Raw genomic sequence first — 19,096 nt, 5'->3', positions numbered from 1 at the left:
GGGTAAACCATTTGCCTTGTATTTTAGTGATTCAAGAATAATATATATGTAAAGGATACTGCACAAATAGGGTATTAACTGGGTATATACAACATCTATCAGCATTGGAAAAACCTTTACATCCAAGTTAGATATTGATGAGTAAATTTGCCATGAAGATTTGGGCAGTTCTGTCCCCGCTCCAGTACTAACGATGGTACGTTCCAATACACATGGGTTTCTTTGTTTACGGATATGACGAAATAAAATATTGGATAACATTAAAAAGTCTGTTGTGGTTTAATTTTCAGGCATTATTGTTTGCGATCTAGAAAACTACTTAGCGTGCTGAATTTTATTCTGACAACATATTGGGAAAAATGGCAAACAGCATTTGCTTGCTTGCTAGCTTGGAGCATTCCTCAAATAGCAAAGCGAAGGGTATTGAGACTTAAACGTGTTAACGTGTCCTTTACAGAATTAATGCATTCTGGGCTTTATTTTGAATGTATTAAGGCACCCAGCAGACCACTGTCTGTCTAATAGCAGGGTCCTTTCATTTTCAACTTAAGTTCTCCTTACACATCTTTTTACACGCGCAAAAAATAAAACTATGTAACATGACATAGAGTTCGACCATGCTTAACCAAAATACATTAACTTAAAGTGGGGTTAATGCAAAAATAAATTGCAGTGTTTCTTGGCGAACTTAATGTGAGAAATGTAGGCTATTTATACGTGGAACGAATGTATACGTAATAAATGCAGCCTATAATATAGCAATAATGTTTTCATTTTGTCATGTTTTTGTAACGAACTGTCTCGAGGATTGTGACGTTGATGTAATGTAACTGCAACTGTAACAAGCTGAGCTTTCCATCCTTCAGCTTCCTCAACCTTTTCAGAGGCTGGAACCAATATCACAGCACTGCTGTGGCAGCACGGACAAGAAAACGAAAGCACAATATCACAACACGCGATTCTTGCGAATTAAACACAGAATACGTTTGAGGAGAATATGCTTGTATCGTCTCGATTGCTGTAAATAAACTGCTATATCACTAGTAATGACAACGCTAGTTCTTGATAATGGAGCCTATACGGCCAAAATTGGATACAGTCATGAAAAAGTCAGGTAAGTCTATTTTGACTGGCGTAACATAACATTTACTTCAAACATAGCTATCTTACCGTTGTCAGATCAAGCCGAACTTCAGTTTTTCGCATAACCATCATAAAAAACCTCGTTAGATCTGCTAGCTATGTAGCAAACCGATCAAAGTATTATCGATTAATAGCCAACTTAAACGTTACATCAGGCTAAGATTGAGTTAGCGAAAATCTCGCTAGACAGTTGAGTTCAATGCAAACTGTTTACTGACTTCATGTTTTCAATATTTTTGGTGCACCCTTCGAAGGATAGTTTGGTAGAAAAATATCGCAATACTCACTGGCCATTTTTTTGCTTAATAGGGTTGATTGTATCGTTGCTGGCGAGTAGCCTGCTTAATCACTAAATCCTTCTGTTGCAGCGTTATCCCGAATTGTCAATTTCGTTCAAAAACCTCGAGACTGAAGACGTTCACTGCCAATCAGTTAGACGAAATAAAGGATCCATCTGGGCTGTTCTATATTCTGCCTTTTCAGAAGGTAAGGCCTTAAAGAGATAATCTATAATATATCATTACAATAATAATAATAATACATTACAACCACGTAGTATACACGCTTCACTTAGTATACACAATCACCCATTTCATTTGTGCATATAAGATTTCCACCTGTTGTCAGAAAACATAGGACACGTGTTTCTTAGCGTACATTATCAGTGATTTCTATACACTGGTGTGTATTGTGCAGTGTTTTAATGTGCACGTGTGATGTTTCAGGGCTACCTGGTGAATTGGGATGTGCAGCGGAAGGTGTGGGATCATCTATTTGGAAAAGAAATGTTCAAGGTGAAGAGAGAGTGCCTATCTATATTTGTTTACAACAAAATGCTTTTCACTTGTGCTGTATACACTGTATTTGTCAATCATTGATCAAGTGTTTACTGCTTTCAGGTGGATTTTGCAGACACCAGTATAGTGATTACAGAACCCTACTTTAACTTCAGCTCTATTCAGGAGTCCATGAATGAGATCTTGTTTGAAGAGTACCAGTTTCAAGCCGCTCTCCGAATAAATGGTGGGTTCTGCATAATAAATGGATGCAAGTGCTTGGTAAAGCATTTGGTTATGTGTTGATAGGAGCCCTGGTGCTCTAGATGAGTGGATACTTTTCCTTAGACTGGAGCTATGATTCTCACTTCTTTTTTGCAGTTGTGTACTGTATTTTATGATGGATTGAGTGCATTGCAACCATGCTTCTGCATCAAGATTCCCATGTAACTAAATAATTTCCATTATTCCATTGTTATTTAGATTCACTTTTATGTGTATGCATAAAGGCTTAGGCAACAAGTAGAGATAGATACTATCAATTGTTTTATTGATAGTATGTTTAACTATTGTTTTAATATAGTCTGGATTTGCTCTGCATTTCAGCTGGCTCCCTGAGTGCACACAGATACTTCCAGGAAAACAGCTCCGAGCTCTGTTGCATCGTGGTGGACAGTGGATTCTCTTTCACTCACATCGTCCCCTACTGCAGGGGAAAGAAAATGAAAGATGGAATATGCAGGTTACTACTGTTTACCAATACTGTTTAACAATACTTTACCAATAGTGTGCATTATTGTTCTGCAGTGGGTTGGTTGCATTTTCTCCTGGATTAGTTAAGTATTATTTGTTTGCTTGCTGATTCTAAATTCAGTTTAGTTGTCATTATAGTGTTCTGTTGTGTACTTGTTTGTTTGTTAGCTATTACAAGTGGTGTTTATTTAGATTCAGTGAAACTGGGTTAGGTGTTTGTTTCTCTCAGGTAAGCTAGGCTATTAAGTTAGGCTATTGTTTTACTGGCTGGCAGGCCACAGCTTTTGTTGTAGGAGGAGCCAATACTTTGCACCCTGCTCAGGCTATTAGTACTGGCACACCTGAACTCACTTCAGTGTGCATTATTGTTCTGCAGTGGGTTGGTTGCATTTTCTGTATTCGGCGTCAGTGTTGTTTAAGCAGTTGTGTAGCGCACCAGCGGCAGCTGTGTGCGGCAGCCTCGGCTACTTGCCTCGGCGTACAAAGTCGCAGGTGTACAAAGTCAGGGGTGTCTATCTACGGGTGTCCATCGAGGCTGTCTGAGAGCCTGATGTTTGATTTTGTTTTTGCTGCCTGCCCTCATTCCACTGTGTAGTATTCCCCTTGTCCTCCCTAGTTCCCTCCATGTGTTTCCTTCCCATCCCTGTCCTCTCTCCTCTCCCCAGGTCCCAGTCAGGTAGGAGGTTCGCCTCCCGCCAACATGGGCAGAATATCTCTAACCTCATCTTCCCTCCCAGATCCCCTGGTATTGATCTCTGTGTGGCTGGTGGCCTCTGGAACTGCCAGTCCGCCGTCCAGAAAGCAGACTTCATATCTGCCTATGCCTCCCACCTCAACCTTGACTTTCTTGCTTTAACTGAAACGTGGCTCTCACCAGAGAACACGGCCACCCCGGCTGCCCTTTCCTCTGCCTTCTCTTTTTCCCACACACCCAGATCCTCTGGCAGAGGAGGTGGCACAGGTCTCCTAATCTCATCCTCATGGAGATCTAGTGTCTTCTCATCCCTCTCCTTCTCCTCTTTTGAATTTCATGCGGTTTCTGTTACTCTGCCGTGCAAACTGTTTGTTATTGTTGTTTATCGCCCCCCGGGTCCTCTGGGAAACTTTTTGGATGAGATGGACATCCTCCTCAACTCCTCACCTGTCAATGACACCCCCCTGATCCTCCTGGGTGACTTCAACCTCAACTCAGAGTCCACCCAGTCTACCTTTCTCTCCCTCCTCTCTTCTTTTGACCTTACCCTCACTCTTTCCCCTCCCACCCACAAAGCAGGCAACCTTCTTGACCTCATCTTCACAAGGAGCTGCACAACAACCAACCTCTCTGTAACACCACTCCATATATCTGACCACTCCTTCATCTCTTTCTCTCTTCCACTCTCCTCTAACACCCATCCATCTCTCCCACCATCCACTGTCACCTGTCGACGGAACCTACGCCACCTGTCTTCCTCCACCCTCTCATCTACAATCCTCTCCTCCCTACCATCTGCGGAGTCTTTCTCTCGACTGTCTCCCGATGATGCGGCTACAACTCTCATGTCCTCCCTCTCATCTTCCTTTGACTCTCTGTGTCCCCTCACCACCAAACTAGCTCGGGCCTCCCCCCCCAGTCCTTGGCTTTCTGATGCTCTACGAGCTGTCCGAACCGAACTGCGGGCGGCGGAGAGAAAATGGAAAAGGTCCTGTCTCCCCAGTGATATGGCTTCCTTCCATGCCCTCTTATCATCTTTCCATTCCTCTGTCTCTCTAGCTAAATCTTCCTTCTTTCACTCGAAAATTAATGAGGCCGCCTCTAATCCCCGCAAACTGTTTTCAACTTTCTCCTCTCTTCTGGCCCCCCCTACCCCCCCACCCCCCTCATCACTCACACCTGATGACTTCGTCTCCTTCTTTGAAAAGACGGTCGATGCTATTCGCAATTCCTTCTCCCAACCCTCCACCCCTGCTGACCCTCCTACCCTCCCCAACTCCCTAACCTCCTTTTCTCCCCTCTCTGACGCTGACACACTGAAACTCCTTACTTCTCACCGCCCAACCACCTGTCCTCTTGACCCCATCCCCTCTCCCCTCCTACAATCTATATCTGAGGACATTCTCCCTTTTCTCTCCTCTCTAATCAACACCTCCCTCTCTTCCGGCACCATGCCCTCTTCCCTGAAGAGGGCCAGAGTCACTCCCCTCCTCAAAAAACCTACTCTTGACCCCTCTGCCCTGAACAACTACCGGCCTGTCTCTCTTCTTCCCTTTCTCGCTAAAACCCTGGAACGGGCGGTCTGCTCCCAACTGTCCACTTATCTTCTCCACAACAATCTCCATGACCCCAACCAGTCTGGCTTCAAGAGTGGCCACTCCACTGAAACCGCCCTGCTCGCGGTCACTGAGGCACTTTACTCTGCTAAAGCAAAATCCCTCTCCTCTGTCCTCATCTTCCTCGACCTGTCAGCCGCCTTCGATACAGTCAACCATGAGATTCTGCTCTCATCGCTGTCTGGGATGGGTGTCACAGGTTCTGCACTCGCTTGGTTTTCCTCCTACCTCTCTGGTCGCTCCTACCAGGTGACTTGGAGGGGCGCAGTCTCCGACCCTCAACCCCTACGAACTGGAGTCCCGCAGGGCTCGGTTCTTGGGCCTCTCCTCTTCTCGCTATACACCATGTCTCTTGGTTCTGTTATCTCTTCCCACGGCTTTTCTTATCACTCCTACGCTGATGACACCCAACTCTTCATTTCCTTCCCCCCCGACACCCAAATCACCACACGGATCTCTGCCTGCTTGGCTGATATCTCTGCGTGGATGACTTCCCATCACCTGAAGCTCAACCTTGCCAAAACTGAGCTGCTCTACATCCCTGCTAAGTCCTCTCCGTCAATCGACCTCTCATTGACTGTTGAGGACTTTGTAGTTTCCTCCTCCCGTACAGCAAAGAATCTTGGGGTGACTCTTGATAACTGCCTCACCCTGGCTCCACAAGTATCCTCCACTGCCAGAACCTGCAGGTTCTTTCTGTATAATATACGCCGTATCCGTCATCTCCTGACTGAGAAAGCCACCCAGCTCCTAGTCCAGGCGCTCGTCATTTCCCGCCTGGATTACTGTAACTCCCTCCTAGCCGGTCTCCCAGCGTGTTCCATCAAGCCCCTCCAGCTGGTCCAGAATGCTGCAGCCCGCCTGATCACCAATCAGCCCAGGTCGGCTCATGTCACCCCGCTTCTCATTGGCCTCCACTGGCTTCCCATTGCCGCACGCATCCGTTTCAAGGCCCTAGTGTTGGCATTTCAGGCTGCTAAGGGGACTGCCCCACCTTACATACAATCCCTGATCACTCCCTACTCCCCAGCTAGACCACTCCGGTGTGCCAGCTCTGGTCGCCTTACGGTTCCCTCTTTACGTGCACCTGGCGGTCGAGCTGCACGTTCACGCCTGTTTTCCGTTCTGGTTCCTCAGTGGTGGAATGACCTGCCTACCACTGTCAGAACAGCAGAATCCCTCCTCCTATTTCGACGCAGACTCAAAACCCACCTTTTCAAACTCTACCTTAGTCCTCCCTCCTGATTTCCCCTGCCCCTCCTTTGTGATATCCCTATCCTTGTCTAACCCCCCCCCCCCAAAAAAAAAAATAAAAAAAAAAAAATAAATAAAAAATTCTGATTACAACTATGTTTAGAACAGCATTTCCTGTGTATTTTGCTAGTTTCTGGATGTGATGCTCTGACTTATGGTAGAACCTATGCACTTGTAAGTCGCTTTGGATTAAAAGCGTCTGCCAAATGACTAAAATGTAAAATGTAAATGTACTTTTCCGGACTATGGGGCGAGTAGACACTACCCTTGGACTGCATTGTCGTTTGTTGACTGTATAATGCACATTTTTGTCTTGTAGGGTGAATGTAGGTGGGAAGTTGCTGACCAATCATTTCAAGGAGATGATTTCATACAGGTAATGATGCAACTAAGTCTGAGCTTACTGTTTGTAGCTTTGCCATTTGTATCTTGCTGTATGTCTGAACACCGATACCAGAAATAAAGTAATGATCTTATGTAAAGAATACAGATGCATTTCAGAAGTTTCTGCATCTCATCAATAGCTGCTTGATCCCTGACCTCAAACTCTCTCTGAGAATACAGGTTAAAACAAAGAAGGGTCCCGTGGCATAGTGAAAGTGGAACTGGGCTTACTTCAGTTAGGTTCAAGGCACTCTCGGGGAGGAAGGAATTAAGTTAAAATAGCTTTATTGAGCTGGTTTAAAACTTCATCAGGTCGCGACTTGAGTTGTAATGCATTACTTGCTTCTGCCATTTATACATAAATGGTATAGTCAATATTCCTTTGATATTTTGCCTTCTGGGTTCCTAAAGAATTGACATAGTTTTACTCACATTTGTAATTGATAATGCTAACAGCCTTCTAATACACTATAGAGTATTGTCATTGACTGTATTGTCATTTTGATGTTCTATGGCAGACAGCTACATGTTATGGATGAGACGCATGTGCTCAATCAGGTGAAAGAAGATGTGTGCTATGCATCCCTGGACTTCTACAAGGACATGGAAATTGCTCAGTGAGTTTCTGGAAGGGAGTTCACTATTCATGCAACTATTCCATCCGAGTGAAAGTAACGAATGCAGAAGTAATACTACAGTGTACCTGTTTATCCCATAGGTTAAAAGGAGAGGACAACACGGTGATGAGGGACTATGTCCTGCCAGACTTCAGTGCTATCAAAAAGGGTTTCTGCAAAGTAAGAATGTTCAGTATCTTCTCTGTGTTTCTTCAGACCTCTGAATAGCATCAGGTCATTCAGTTATGTGATTCAGATGATGCCATTGTTCTTGTATTAGGTTATATAAAAAATATAAGGTACAGAATGCAATATTCTTTTTAAATACACTTGTCGACTGAAGGAATAAAATAACCAGTCTCCTATATATTGAACATTGGAAATAATGATTTAATAATAACGATTTTGGTGGTGGGCATTATTGACACCCTTAATAACAATGAAGAAAAAAGGCTGCATATAATAATCTATATTTTATTCTGAAACATACAGGAAATCTATACACTTTTATTTCAATACATTTACTCATGGCAATGTTTCTGAAAATCACCGGTGCCAACATTATTGCATGGAAGAATGGTCAAAAATCCCTCCAAATGTGTTCTTTAATCTTATCACAAAGTACAGGAAAAGACTCATGGCTGTCATCTTTGCCAGGGGTGTTTGCATAAAGTATTAAACGAGGGGTGCCAATAATTGTGGAACCTGTTTGTTGAGGATTTAAATGTAAGACTTTTATTGATAAATAAAGCACACTACTTTGCTCAAAAATAATGTTCAAAAATAAAAATTATGTCAATAACTATTTTTGTGCATATTCATCAAGGGTGCTAATAACTCTGGAGCCCACTGTACAGGGTACTCCATTTTGTAACCAACTTTTCTTGAATTAACACCTAGGTTTAACAACAATCAGTGTTTAATATATGTCATCTACTAAAGTAAGCTGCAAAATCAGGTTTTTACAACTGAAATGGAAACTGTTGCTTGGAAGAGTAAACTGCCATAACCCATCTCAAATTGATCAGAGGGGAGGTGAATACCTAAATGGTTAGTTAAACTGGTAAAGATTAAAATGAGCATGGAGGCTGATGCAATTTAAAAATTTGAATAATTTGATTAATTCAGAAATTAGAAATGCTGGTATGCAGGAGTTATTGCACGATGTGGGGATATGTTTGATATGAGGACTGTTTTGCATTGTTTATGTGAAATTGTGAAACTATATTTTGTCATATCTGCTGCCAAAAGACAAAAATCCATTGACTTGTTATACCTTCATGTTTATCTGAATATATTATATGTTATTGTGTATTTAATTGAGACATTTCTAGCTAACAATGTAGTTGTACCAGTTGACTGATTTAGATCTGCTATTTCCAGGTAGGGAGAACTGTGCTTTCATTATCATAGAAAGAGTTCAACCTCCTGTGGACTGACTGGTTCGGGTTATGTGTGTTTGACTCTAGCCTCGTGAAGAGATGAACTTCACAGGAAAGTATAAGGGTGGGGAGCAGATTTTACGGCTGACCAACGAGAGGTTCGCTGTTCCAGAGATGCTTTTCCATCCCTCGGACATTGGCATTCAGGAGATGGGCATTCCAGAGGCGCTGGTCAACTCTGTCAACAACCTGCCCGAGGGTAGGAGACGGCCGCACTCCTAAACGGTCACTTCCCTGGTCTGTCTGATATGGCAGTTATCAGGACAGACCTGTTTCCTAGGATTCAGATGGCCTTTCTTTGCCTGTTTGGCAATGATGAAAAGAAGCAGATTCAAAAGCTGTTTTGGAATCATTATAAAAATAACATTTATTTAAGATTTATTTTGAAAGTACTGCAGTATAAATGGGGGATTTTCTGTACTGTTCTCTCAGAATGCTGATCTTCTGCAAGATGTTGGGTGACAAAATATTAGTTTAACAGCATGGTTTGTATTAGGTTTAATTCTGAGATATATCTAAAATGTTTGTATGTTAAAAAATATTTAACATATTTATAAGCATATTTGAAATTGTACATATCGTAGTTTTAAATACTGGTGACCTATAATTTTGCAGAGTAGTCTCTTGGGTCCAGAACAGATGGCGTAGCTTGTGATTGGTCAATTCAGTGCTGTTTTTAATATGATTACTTTTTTTTTTTTTTTTTTTTTTTTCAGAGATGCAGCCCCATTTCTTCAAGAACATTGTCCTCACAGGGGGGAACACCCTCTTCCCAGGCTTCAGGGATCGAGTGTACAAAGACGTCCGCTCTCTCACTCCAACCGACTTTGATGTATCTGTGGTGCTGCCACACAAGTAAGTGAACACATCAAGGTCGTCAGTTGCAACAGCATGAAAATCTTGAACATCGGAGGAATCCAAATTTGGAACAGTATCATAAAGGACATCCAGCCAACATGCACTTTATCTATGTGTTCAGATCTCCTGTAAGCCAAGTGCTGTTTATACTTGGTGTGTAATTATTGAGGTGCAGTCTGTTCTCTCTACCCACCCATTCTACTGCCCGTTTTCACCCAAGGGCAAATTCATAGCACTCCCTATTAATCCAGAGCTGTATGGATTAATTTTGTTCTGAATGGAAGTGTCTCTCTTCTCTCTTTCCTTAGTCCCATCTGCTATCCCTGGGAGGGAGGAAAACTGCTTTCAGAAAACCCTGACTTTGATGAGATGGTGGTCACTCGTGATGACTATGAAGAGAATGGGCATTTCATATGTGAAGAGAAGTTTGATATTTAACACCGTGAACTTGCTTGACTGCAGTCAAATAGACATTCCATTCAAAAGGCTGAGAAGAGGAACAAGATGATTCTTGCAAGTCTGTGCACAACAACATGGCAGCGTCATAGAAACAAAGATTTACTGAGGCTGGAGTTGATCCATGTAATAACACTCTTGAGTTTTGGTTCTTTGGTTGATTTATTTTGCAACTAGCAGACTCCTGTGCAGGATGGAACCATTTATTGTGTTTGTTTGATGAAGTAACATGTTCTGAGGTTTTACTCACTGTTAATGATTCTTGGTAAATTAATTAATGCTTTTTGACATATCGTGTTTTGTATCCTTTCAGTTGCATGAGCAGGCACTATACCAACTAAAGGACTTTTGTTTGTTCAGGAGGCCACATTGGATTTTGTTGTGAAAAAATAAAGGATAGTGTATTTTTTTCCATTTTAACTAAGGGAACCTGCTTTTTTTTCCTTTCAAAATTATATAAGCGCAATCTCTATATGTTAATATCACTTTAAAAAACAGTAAGTAATATTTAAATATCCTATGTGTTTAACAATTGTATCCAAATGCACAAACGACTTCTTGAAAAGTTTTTAATTGTTTTAAAAGCACGGCCTCTAACAAAATATATATATATACATTTTTTTTTACCAAACAGGGCATGGTCTAGTTACGGTACAGATAAGATTTCTGTTACACCCACAAGGTTACCACCCACCAGCCACCCACACTTTCAAATTGCGTCCAGCAACTAAATCCAACGCACATTACGCAGGTACTGTACGTGAATAACGTAATGGTATTCTTAACGGGGTGTAATTTATGTTTCTGAATCGTAGCTTCGTTGGTACAAAAATTAATATTCCGTTCCCTCATTTGAGCGGTTTGATTTAAGCAATGTTGTATATGTTACGACTTAAAAACAAAACATAGTCCTCTATACTTCAATTTACTTGGCACGCATAACATATTGTACGTTATTTGAGTAGCTTAGACACTGACAGTGGAACAAACCATTCAACCATATTTAGTTGTTGGTCAAGTGTTCGATAAAGGATCAAGGATGCTAACGTAAATTGAAAATGTCATTATGAAAAGTGTTTTAAAGATACAAATATATAGCATATAGCCTATATTTTGTATCAGTTATGTGAATAAATTTACAAAAGAGTGAACGCTTCAATCCGGTAATATGGATTGGTTCAATCCATATAACGTCGTTTCCTGGTTCGTGATGGCGGTCGATTTGACTCCTAGGTTTAGAAGATTAAACAGTCAAACGCGAAGCATGCGGGAAAATGCTCAAATAGGTGAGATAATGTTTGATACGGCTGACTTTAAACTAGTAAACACAAACAGCATACAGAAAGCACAATGTTCACTTAAGCGCATGTGTTATTATTTAGTTCAATATCCTAAAGATTTGTGGGGACCAATGAGCTAATTTAGCTAACGTTAGGTTTCTGATTTAGCCACATTTAGACTTCATTCAGGTATAGAAAAGGAGATCTTAAATAACAAAGTTGAAAATAAATATCAGCTGAGTTATTAAGGTATACGCTTTCCGATCATAAACAAATTGCAATGTTACACATTCAGTCTAACCAGTCTAACCAATAGCATACTGCTGAACAAGGAGAATGTACACTCACCTGTTCCTCCCTGCAGGTTCTTCTGGACCATTTCGGGCCACTCAGCTTTGGAGGAGTCTAATCCTTGCTCTGCACTCACAGCTAGAGGTGAGGCCGCGGAGGAAGCACCTGCGCACGCACAGCGACTGCTTTACGGGCTCGGATGCGGTGGACGTGTTGCTCAGCCACCTGATGCAGAACATATACTTCTGCTCCAGCGAGGTGTCCCGTCTCAAGGCCACCCGCCTCTGCCAGGCCCTGATGGAGGCCAGGGTGTTTGAACCTGTTGGCACCAAGCTGTTCCGCCGCCAGAAGGACGCGGTGTTTGAAGACTCCAGTTGTAGCCTGTACCGCTTCCTGGACAGGGATGCCTTGCCCGGCTCAAACGAGAAGCAGAGTGGGGAAGAGGATATGAGACCGGATGAGATCAGCTGGAGGAGGAGAAAAAATCCCAGGTATCAGCTAAAGCTCTGTGGTGTGATTGTGGGGTTTTTTAAGGTTAACTACTAAAGTCAAATGTATTAGGAAATACATAATTCTGCAAACTGAAAATCTTTAGAGGTGTATTTAACAGTATATAAATAAGTGATACAGAAAGCTACCATGAGCGCCATCTACTGAACAGCACCACGCTTATAGAATGTGATAGACATGAGATTTACGACTGGATTTGTCATTGTTTCTCTTTGACTTGCTCACAAGGATGTTTCTCAGTTCATAAGGTGACAGATTTTTTTTAACGCTGGCGTGGTTTTCTTAACTTTTCTTGGTTTTCGAGACTACTCCCTGCTTGGTCAGACTGCACAAACAGCAGTGGTAATGGAATTGTTGTTTTAAGTGCAAAAACACAGCCCAAGCAGTGAAGAATGAATGATTTTAGTATCACCTCTTCCCCACCCCTAGATTGGATCAATTGAGGACAATCTCCAACCCTCTTGCCATGGAGTCCTCAGACAGGAGGCTAGAGAAGCTGCTGCAGACCATCAATCTGCACCCCTCCACCCCTTCAGCCCTGATGACCGCTGCCCCTGCCAGCTTCCTGTCCAAGACCGGTAATGCCTTCTGTCTGTGTGATGTAGCTAAGCGCTGAGATGGGATTTATATTTCCCCACTGTGCTGACAACTGTCTGACAAGAAGCATCAAATATTGAGGAGTGTGTTTAGTTAACATCTTTACATTATGTCATTTTTCTATGTTGTTATTTAATTGCCCTTTCCTCAAGAGGATCAGCCTTAACTTATAACCCACCTTTTGCTGGAGATGCTGCATTTTTCATTAGATTAGATTTATTCAGTTGCCTGGCTAGATTCTAGGCCTTGATCTAGCAATGAAAAATATTTGTGACTTCACGAGTGTCATTATTGCTCAGAACACTACTGTGCCTGTGGTTCATCTTCAATGTTACTGTTGTCATTTAAAGTTTAGTTCATTAGAAATCTTTCGAAATCATCAGTTTATTAAGATTTTGGTGCATTCCCAGTCACTGTTCTCTATTGCCCCCCTAGTGGTAGAAGAGGTGTGGAAGCAGCAGACCTTTGTGCAGTTGCTGCAGATTGTAGAGCTGCCCATCCTGGACTGCATCCTGACCTCTCCAGGCAAGACTGAGCTGCAGAGAGCTGCCCCATTGAGTAACCACACTGACCTGGTCATCTCCAACACCTGTGTGGACCGAGAAGTCACCCAGAGCCTCAACCTTCCCGAGTTAGTACCAGAAGCCTTCTGCAGTCAGTAACGCAATTCTATATTGTCCCTTCTGAATACAGAAGCAACATGTACACTGACCCTACCCCAGTCAGGACTGTGAACTGACACTTGAACTTACTGGAATGAGTGAGAACTGCATGAACCCAGTCTTAGTGGTTAAGGCTACCTTAATGCTACATAACTTTAGAGTCAAGCCAAATGCAATTTCCATGTTGGATTTTATTATATGTGCTAAGCAATTTTCCTTATGGGATGCTGTTCCATCTAATATGATACACAGCGACGGCAACTGAATGTGAAATTAGATCTATGTCTGACCCCATAATAGGATGGATTTTTGGTTGGCTGCTGCTGCTGACTGCCTGGAGCACTTCCCGGACCAGCTGATTGTGGTGGCAGGGGAGCACCTCCAGCAGGGCAGTGTTGTTGGGGAGAAGAGCCTGTCTGCACAGAAGAGGCTGCTGTTCGACGCCATTGCCAAGTACTACAGCGGCCAGGAGAGGGCGCCCTTGCTTACTGGCCGTTATCTCGACATCCATATTGCCATACTGGAACTGCTTGGTGAGGCTGCTTTCCTCTACAACAGCACATCGTGCCCGCCATGTTTCTGTAGTTTTGTTGCACCTCGCAAAACACTTGCTATTCAACTGAAATATAATGCCCCTGAAACATCATTGCAATGTTACGTTTGAACACCCTGACTTTTGGTTTCCACCCCCAAACTCTCGCCCTTCTCCCTGTCCTGATCCCGTCTCTTGCCGTTGCTTGCGCCTCAGACTGTGGGAAGCAGGAACACGCCCTCACGGCCTCCCAGCTGTGTCTGCGGCTGCTGCAGCCGGACACGAGAGCCGAGCTCCACAGTCTGCTGGGCTTCATGGCAGCAGCTGCGCAGCCAGAGTCTGTCCGCCTGCATAGACAGGTACTGTACCTGTGTCTGTCTGTCCGTCTGCATAGACAGGTACTGTACCTGTGTCTGTCTGTCCGTCTGCATAGACAGGTACTGTACCTGAGTCTGTCCGTCTGCATAGACAGGTACTGTACCTGAGTCTGTCCGTCTGCATAGACAGGTACTGTACCTGTGTCTGTCTGTCTGCATAGACAGGTACTGTGTCTGTCTGTCCGTCTGTCTGCATAGACAGGTACTGTACCTGTGTCTGTCTGCCCGTCTGCATAGACAGGTACTGTACCTGTGTCTGTCTGTCCATCTGCATAGACAGGCACTGTACCAGGGTCTGTCTGTCTGCATAGACAGGTACTGTACCTGAGTCTGTCTGTCCGTCTGCATAGACAGTACTGTACCAGAGTCTGTCCGTCTGCATAGACAGGTACTGTACCAGAGTCTGTCCGTCTGCATAGACAGGTACTGTACCAGAGTCTGTCCGTCTGCATAGACAGGTACTGTACCTGAGTCTGTCCGTCTTCATAGACAGGTACTGTGTCTGTCTGTCCGTCTGCATAGACAGGTACTGTACCAGAGTCTGTCCGTCTGCATAGACAGGTACTGTACCTGACCAGCAGGCTGGGACCTCACAACAGCTTTAAACCAGCTCTTTAACACTGTGCTTTCCAAACTCAGTCGTGTGGGATCCATTGTGTATGCTAGCTTTAATTCCAACCATTATCGCAAACTCTGCATTGCAGCAATCGTCTTTGAATTTGACACCTTTATTGTCTGCTGGGGGATGATTTAACCAGCTACATGCTGGCAGCAGAAATTAGTTGGGCTCCAATTGCTCAAGTACATGACAACAAGACAAATCTGGACTGTGTTGAATTAAGTTTAGGGAAGAAATTACAGTCAAACTTAAACAACCTTAACTGATCAAAAGGCAAAAACTTGCATATACAATGGGTCCCCAAAGACTGGTCTGAGATTGGTAAACAAATTGATAAGCTACTTTCTATAGATTGTTGCTGTTTTAGCAACATGTTTTAGCAACTAACTCTATTGGGCAGGCGATCTGTACTGAAATGTGCATTGGATGTTTGTGTAATATGTACATTAAACTGGAACTGAAGCTTTGGTTTCTCTTGTATTTCTGGACGCAGGCAGACAACCGAGCGACGGTCGTTCGGACCTTCCTGAAGGCCATCGTTCAGAGTAACGCCCTGACCCGTACTCAGAGTGAGGAACTGGTTCTGTTTCTGATGGACAACCAGTCCCAACTCTTCAAGGTATAGCCCACTCTCCAGTACCTGTCTGTGAGGTCAAGTCATTTGTTTTTAGAAACCCACATTATCTGGGCTGCCAATCTAGTGGCTCTTTAAAAGTAAGGTCGCCTATACATTGGTACAGCCCTGTCAGGCCCGTGAAGGCAGTTCCTGTGGCAGTTTCTCCCACAGGAGTGATGCCTCCAGAAAACTGCCCAGCCCCAAGGCACACTGTCCCATACAGCACAATTCTGTGAACACTGTTCAGAAAGGGTCATTTAATTACCAACCTAGGGAATGTGTGGAATTTCTGATTGACCGTTGCTGATACTAATTAACAGAGGAGCGTTCAATATGACCTATTTAGGCTCATTGTTATTGATAAAAAGTCATTGCACCTTTGACACAATTAATGCGTACATGTATGACCTTTTTGTTTTAACACAATGAAATAGACCCCAGCATCATTGACTGAGGCTGTCGGAAAGACCCTGCAAGCTTTGCAGCAAGGAGGGGATGCCGATATAACAACAAGTGAGTACTCTGTACTGAGGATTTTGGTCTGGGCAGCATTGGTTCAACACTGGAGAAGTAATCTTTCATATGAATGTCTCGTCCTTATCTTTGTTGTACAGGTAGCAGTTGAAATTGTCCTTCCCTCTAGGGTCTTTCAGCGAACTTATCCCTGGTTATGGGTATGCACTTTGTTGTACGTCGCTCTGGATAAGAGCGTCTGCCAAATGCCAATAATGTAATGTAATGTAAATGTCTGTACCGTTTGGCAGCGTTCTCGTTCTGCCAGCGTGTGACAGTGGAGCAGTATGAGGACCAGAGGGAGAAAGCCACTCTGGAAAGCCTGAAGCAGCTCATCCGTCACATCAGCCTGAGCGCCTCCATGCCTCTGAAGGACAAGAGAAGGCTCATCAAGGACTTCCAGAAGCACCATCCAGTGGTCTTCCTCCAGCATTTCTCCAGCACCTTCTAGTGTGAGCACTGCAACACCGTGACAAAAAGTAATCCGTTCTGGCTTTCCCTCACTCATTCATGCAGCGGACACGCTGGTTGGCCTGGGCGGTCCGTTTTGGGGTGTCATTAGCTCAGAATCCGTGTTCAAGTTTTTGACGAGAAATGGCTAACTTATAGTAGGAATCGATTATTTCTCACCTCAACACTAATGTTACTTGGTACTCTGATGTATGAGCATTAAATGTAAATGATTAGCACTAAGTCCAAACACTGTAGCTAGGCTGCCTGCTGCAACTACTGGGTGCAATAGCATTGTAATTCCTTGAAATTAACTTAATTTTTAATTCTTTGGTGATAGCCTTTTATTCAGTTGCTCGTTTTGTTTATTTCCACTGTTAATGTTTTAATGTTCTTACCCAGGAGGTTACAGTGTCAGTTATGGAAGCCACACAGCAGATCAAACTGCTACTGTACTGTACTGAAGGCAAAATAATTTGCTTGCCTCATGATTTACCTGTGAAGCTCTTGCTAGATGATTGGTCAAGCAAAGGAGTATAATTGGTGCATAGATTTTAAGCATCTGAAGAGTAAATGAGTGATGTTTTGACCACCTGACATTTCTATTAATGCTTCTTTGTCAATGTATGGGTAAACTCTAACCCTCGCCATAGGTACTTATGGATTAGGCAGGGATTAAAAAAAAATAATAATAAATGTTCAGGGAAAGATCACAATAAAAAGTTGGACCGTGGTAGTAAAGTACGAGGTTGCTTTTCAAGTGCCAAATATATTTTTGCCCCCCAGAGAATATAACCTTTGAAATTTAGATCTTGTTGTAATACAGTATAGGAGCACATTAATCCCGTGCATATTCTGCAGTGATGAACGGATAAAGGGTACAGAACTGAATTTATATAACTGAAAACAATTAAAGTAATTAATGTTGGGTTTTAAAAAAATATGTTGGAACATGGCATTCTTTTTGAATACATAAATACAACAGATTTTTCAAGAGATGTGGATAAACAAATCGTGTGGTTCAGTGAATGCTAATTGTTCGTGGGAGTGCTGTACTATATTTTAAGGAAGAAAGGGAATTTTGTGAAATAAATATGATTTCTATAAAAAATTTGAGCATGGTGAAAGTAATGCTAACACCAATCATTTTCATGACATTTTGAAAGGATACTGATGTCAGGTGAAGTCGTGTGCTGGTAAATGTACATTGCGAGTTAGGGTTTCAGTTGCATACAGTCCAGTTCAGTTTGGGCTTGTATGTTTAATCCCTGACAGTGATACAGTGAAGGGCATGAATCAAAACAACTGGAACCAAGACCACTGCACAGGGGTAGTAAATTATTTCGAGATGTTTTTGATTGGAAGGACAGTGGCTTCAGTAAATGGACTCTGCCCTGTGTATGTTCGTTTTCGGATAAGTGGTCAGTAATGGCAGTAATGACACACACACGAGCGAGCTCACAAGCGAGGGTGTGTAGGCCTATTCTGTATTATTCTCTTGTACATTTTCCAGAAAACCTCAGGTGAAGAACAAATAAACTGAGCACTTTTGAGCAATTTGAAGCCATGTGCATATGTAGCAACAATTGGGCAAACCAAATTGACTGAGATCTGTTTGCAAATTAATTCAGTTTTGATAGAATTTTCTTGTTCTTAAGCTGTTTTAAAATAGAATGTCAAGGTAATGAAAATGAAAGGTGCTGAAAAGTTATAATCAAAAAAGGATCTTTGATTTGCAAACATTTCTTGACTTCAATACCATTGGCCATTGCTGTTTTCCATGTTGTATTTTGAGCATGGAATTCTGTGGAATTCAGGTTACAACATGGTTGCACTAGAGATGCACTAAAATACTGTATGTGAAACTAACAAATGTAATTCACCAGTAACTGAGTCAATAAATCTTTAATTGTGTGTGTTTTTGTTGTCATTCTTTTCCTAGATTGTCTTGTTCAGTGAGTCAGCTGTGTAAGGTATTCAGAGACATATGTATAATTGCTAGGAATGCACAATTGTATTGGGGTGTGTCAGTATCTGAGGATAACAGCTTAAAATTAAACTTGTCAGTATCAACAAATACTAGGAAAATGACTGATGTAATGGCCAGTCATGAGAGAGCATGTATACACCAGAGAGGTTATTTATTTGATATGCTGCTAAGGTTGTAAATTAAGTGAAAATGTCATCAAAAAGTAAACTAGTTCTTGTATTTATATACTTTCTTTTACATTTTCTCTTCATAAGTTGAAGTATGTGCTATAATGTGAAACTGGAAGGTCACTATAGCCAGGCCAGCTGTTAATGGCCCAGAATTTCTCACATCATGCATCCCTGAGTGAGATAAAGTTCATACAACGGTTCATATGGGTATGTTTCTATACAGCTAAAGCTTTCCACAATTAAAATCGGTAAGACTAACCAATTCATAAATGGAGAGTGGCTTCAGTCAGCAGAAAGAGCGGAGTGTCTTTGCCCAAAGGGTGCTATTGGGTAACGACACGTTGAGGTTGAGGATAGCCACTCCTTTAAAAATGTTTGCTAGCAACAAAGCTAATGTGTTTCATAAAGAAGACTGCTTTGTCAACCTTACCAATTGATTAAAATACTGTAACATTTCAGTTATCTGGACTATCATGGACATCATCCAGGACATTGA

General features: G+C 42.4%; 2 protein-coding genes across 2 annotated transcripts; both read left to right on the top strand.

The window, feature by feature from the left end:
• The first annotated feature begins 294 nt into the window (after nucleotides 1-294).
• Nucleotides 295-10,413, top strand: actr6 (actin related protein 6). The gene is made up of 11 exons (XM_061252274.1): nucleotides 295-1,114; nucleotides 1,512-1,629; nucleotides 1,869-1,937; nucleotides 2,043-2,166; nucleotides 2,526-2,661; nucleotides 6,556-6,612; nucleotides 7,139-7,237; nucleotides 7,339-7,417; nucleotides 8,707-8,878; nucleotides 9,396-9,534; nucleotides 9,846-10,413. The coding sequence occupies exons 1-11, from the start codon at nucleotides 1,047-1,049 to the stop codon at nucleotides 9,973-9,975; spliced, it is 1,191 nt and encodes a 396-aa protein (XP_061108258.1). The 5' UTR covers nucleotides 295-1,046; the 3' UTR covers nucleotides 9,976-10,413.
• A 770-nt stretch (nucleotides 10,414-11,183) lies between these two features.
• On the top strand, nucleotides 11,184-18,354 carry depdc4 (DEP domain containing 4). The gene is made up of 9 exons (XM_061252406.1): nucleotides 11,184-11,279; nucleotides 11,638-12,055; nucleotides 12,504-12,652; nucleotides 13,107-13,302; nucleotides 13,634-13,866; nucleotides 14,082-14,224; nucleotides 15,355-15,480; nucleotides 15,912-15,990; nucleotides 16,242-18,354. The coding sequence occupies exons 1-9, from the start codon at nucleotides 11,204-11,206 to the stop codon at nucleotides 16,439-16,441; spliced, it is 1,620 nt and encodes a 539-aa protein (XP_061108390.1). The 5' UTR covers nucleotides 11,184-11,203; the 3' UTR covers nucleotides 16,442-18,354.
• Nucleotides 18,355-19,096: the final 742 nt, after the last annotated feature.

This window comes from Conger conger, chromosome 8 (assembly GCF_963514075.1).
Source record: "Conger conger chromosome 8, fConCon1.1, whole genome shotgun sequence".
Taxonomy (NCBI): domain Eukaryota; kingdom Metazoa; phylum Chordata; class Actinopteri; order Anguilliformes; family Congridae; genus Conger; species Conger conger.
This window is presented reverse-complemented; position numbering and strand designations above follow the sequence as displayed.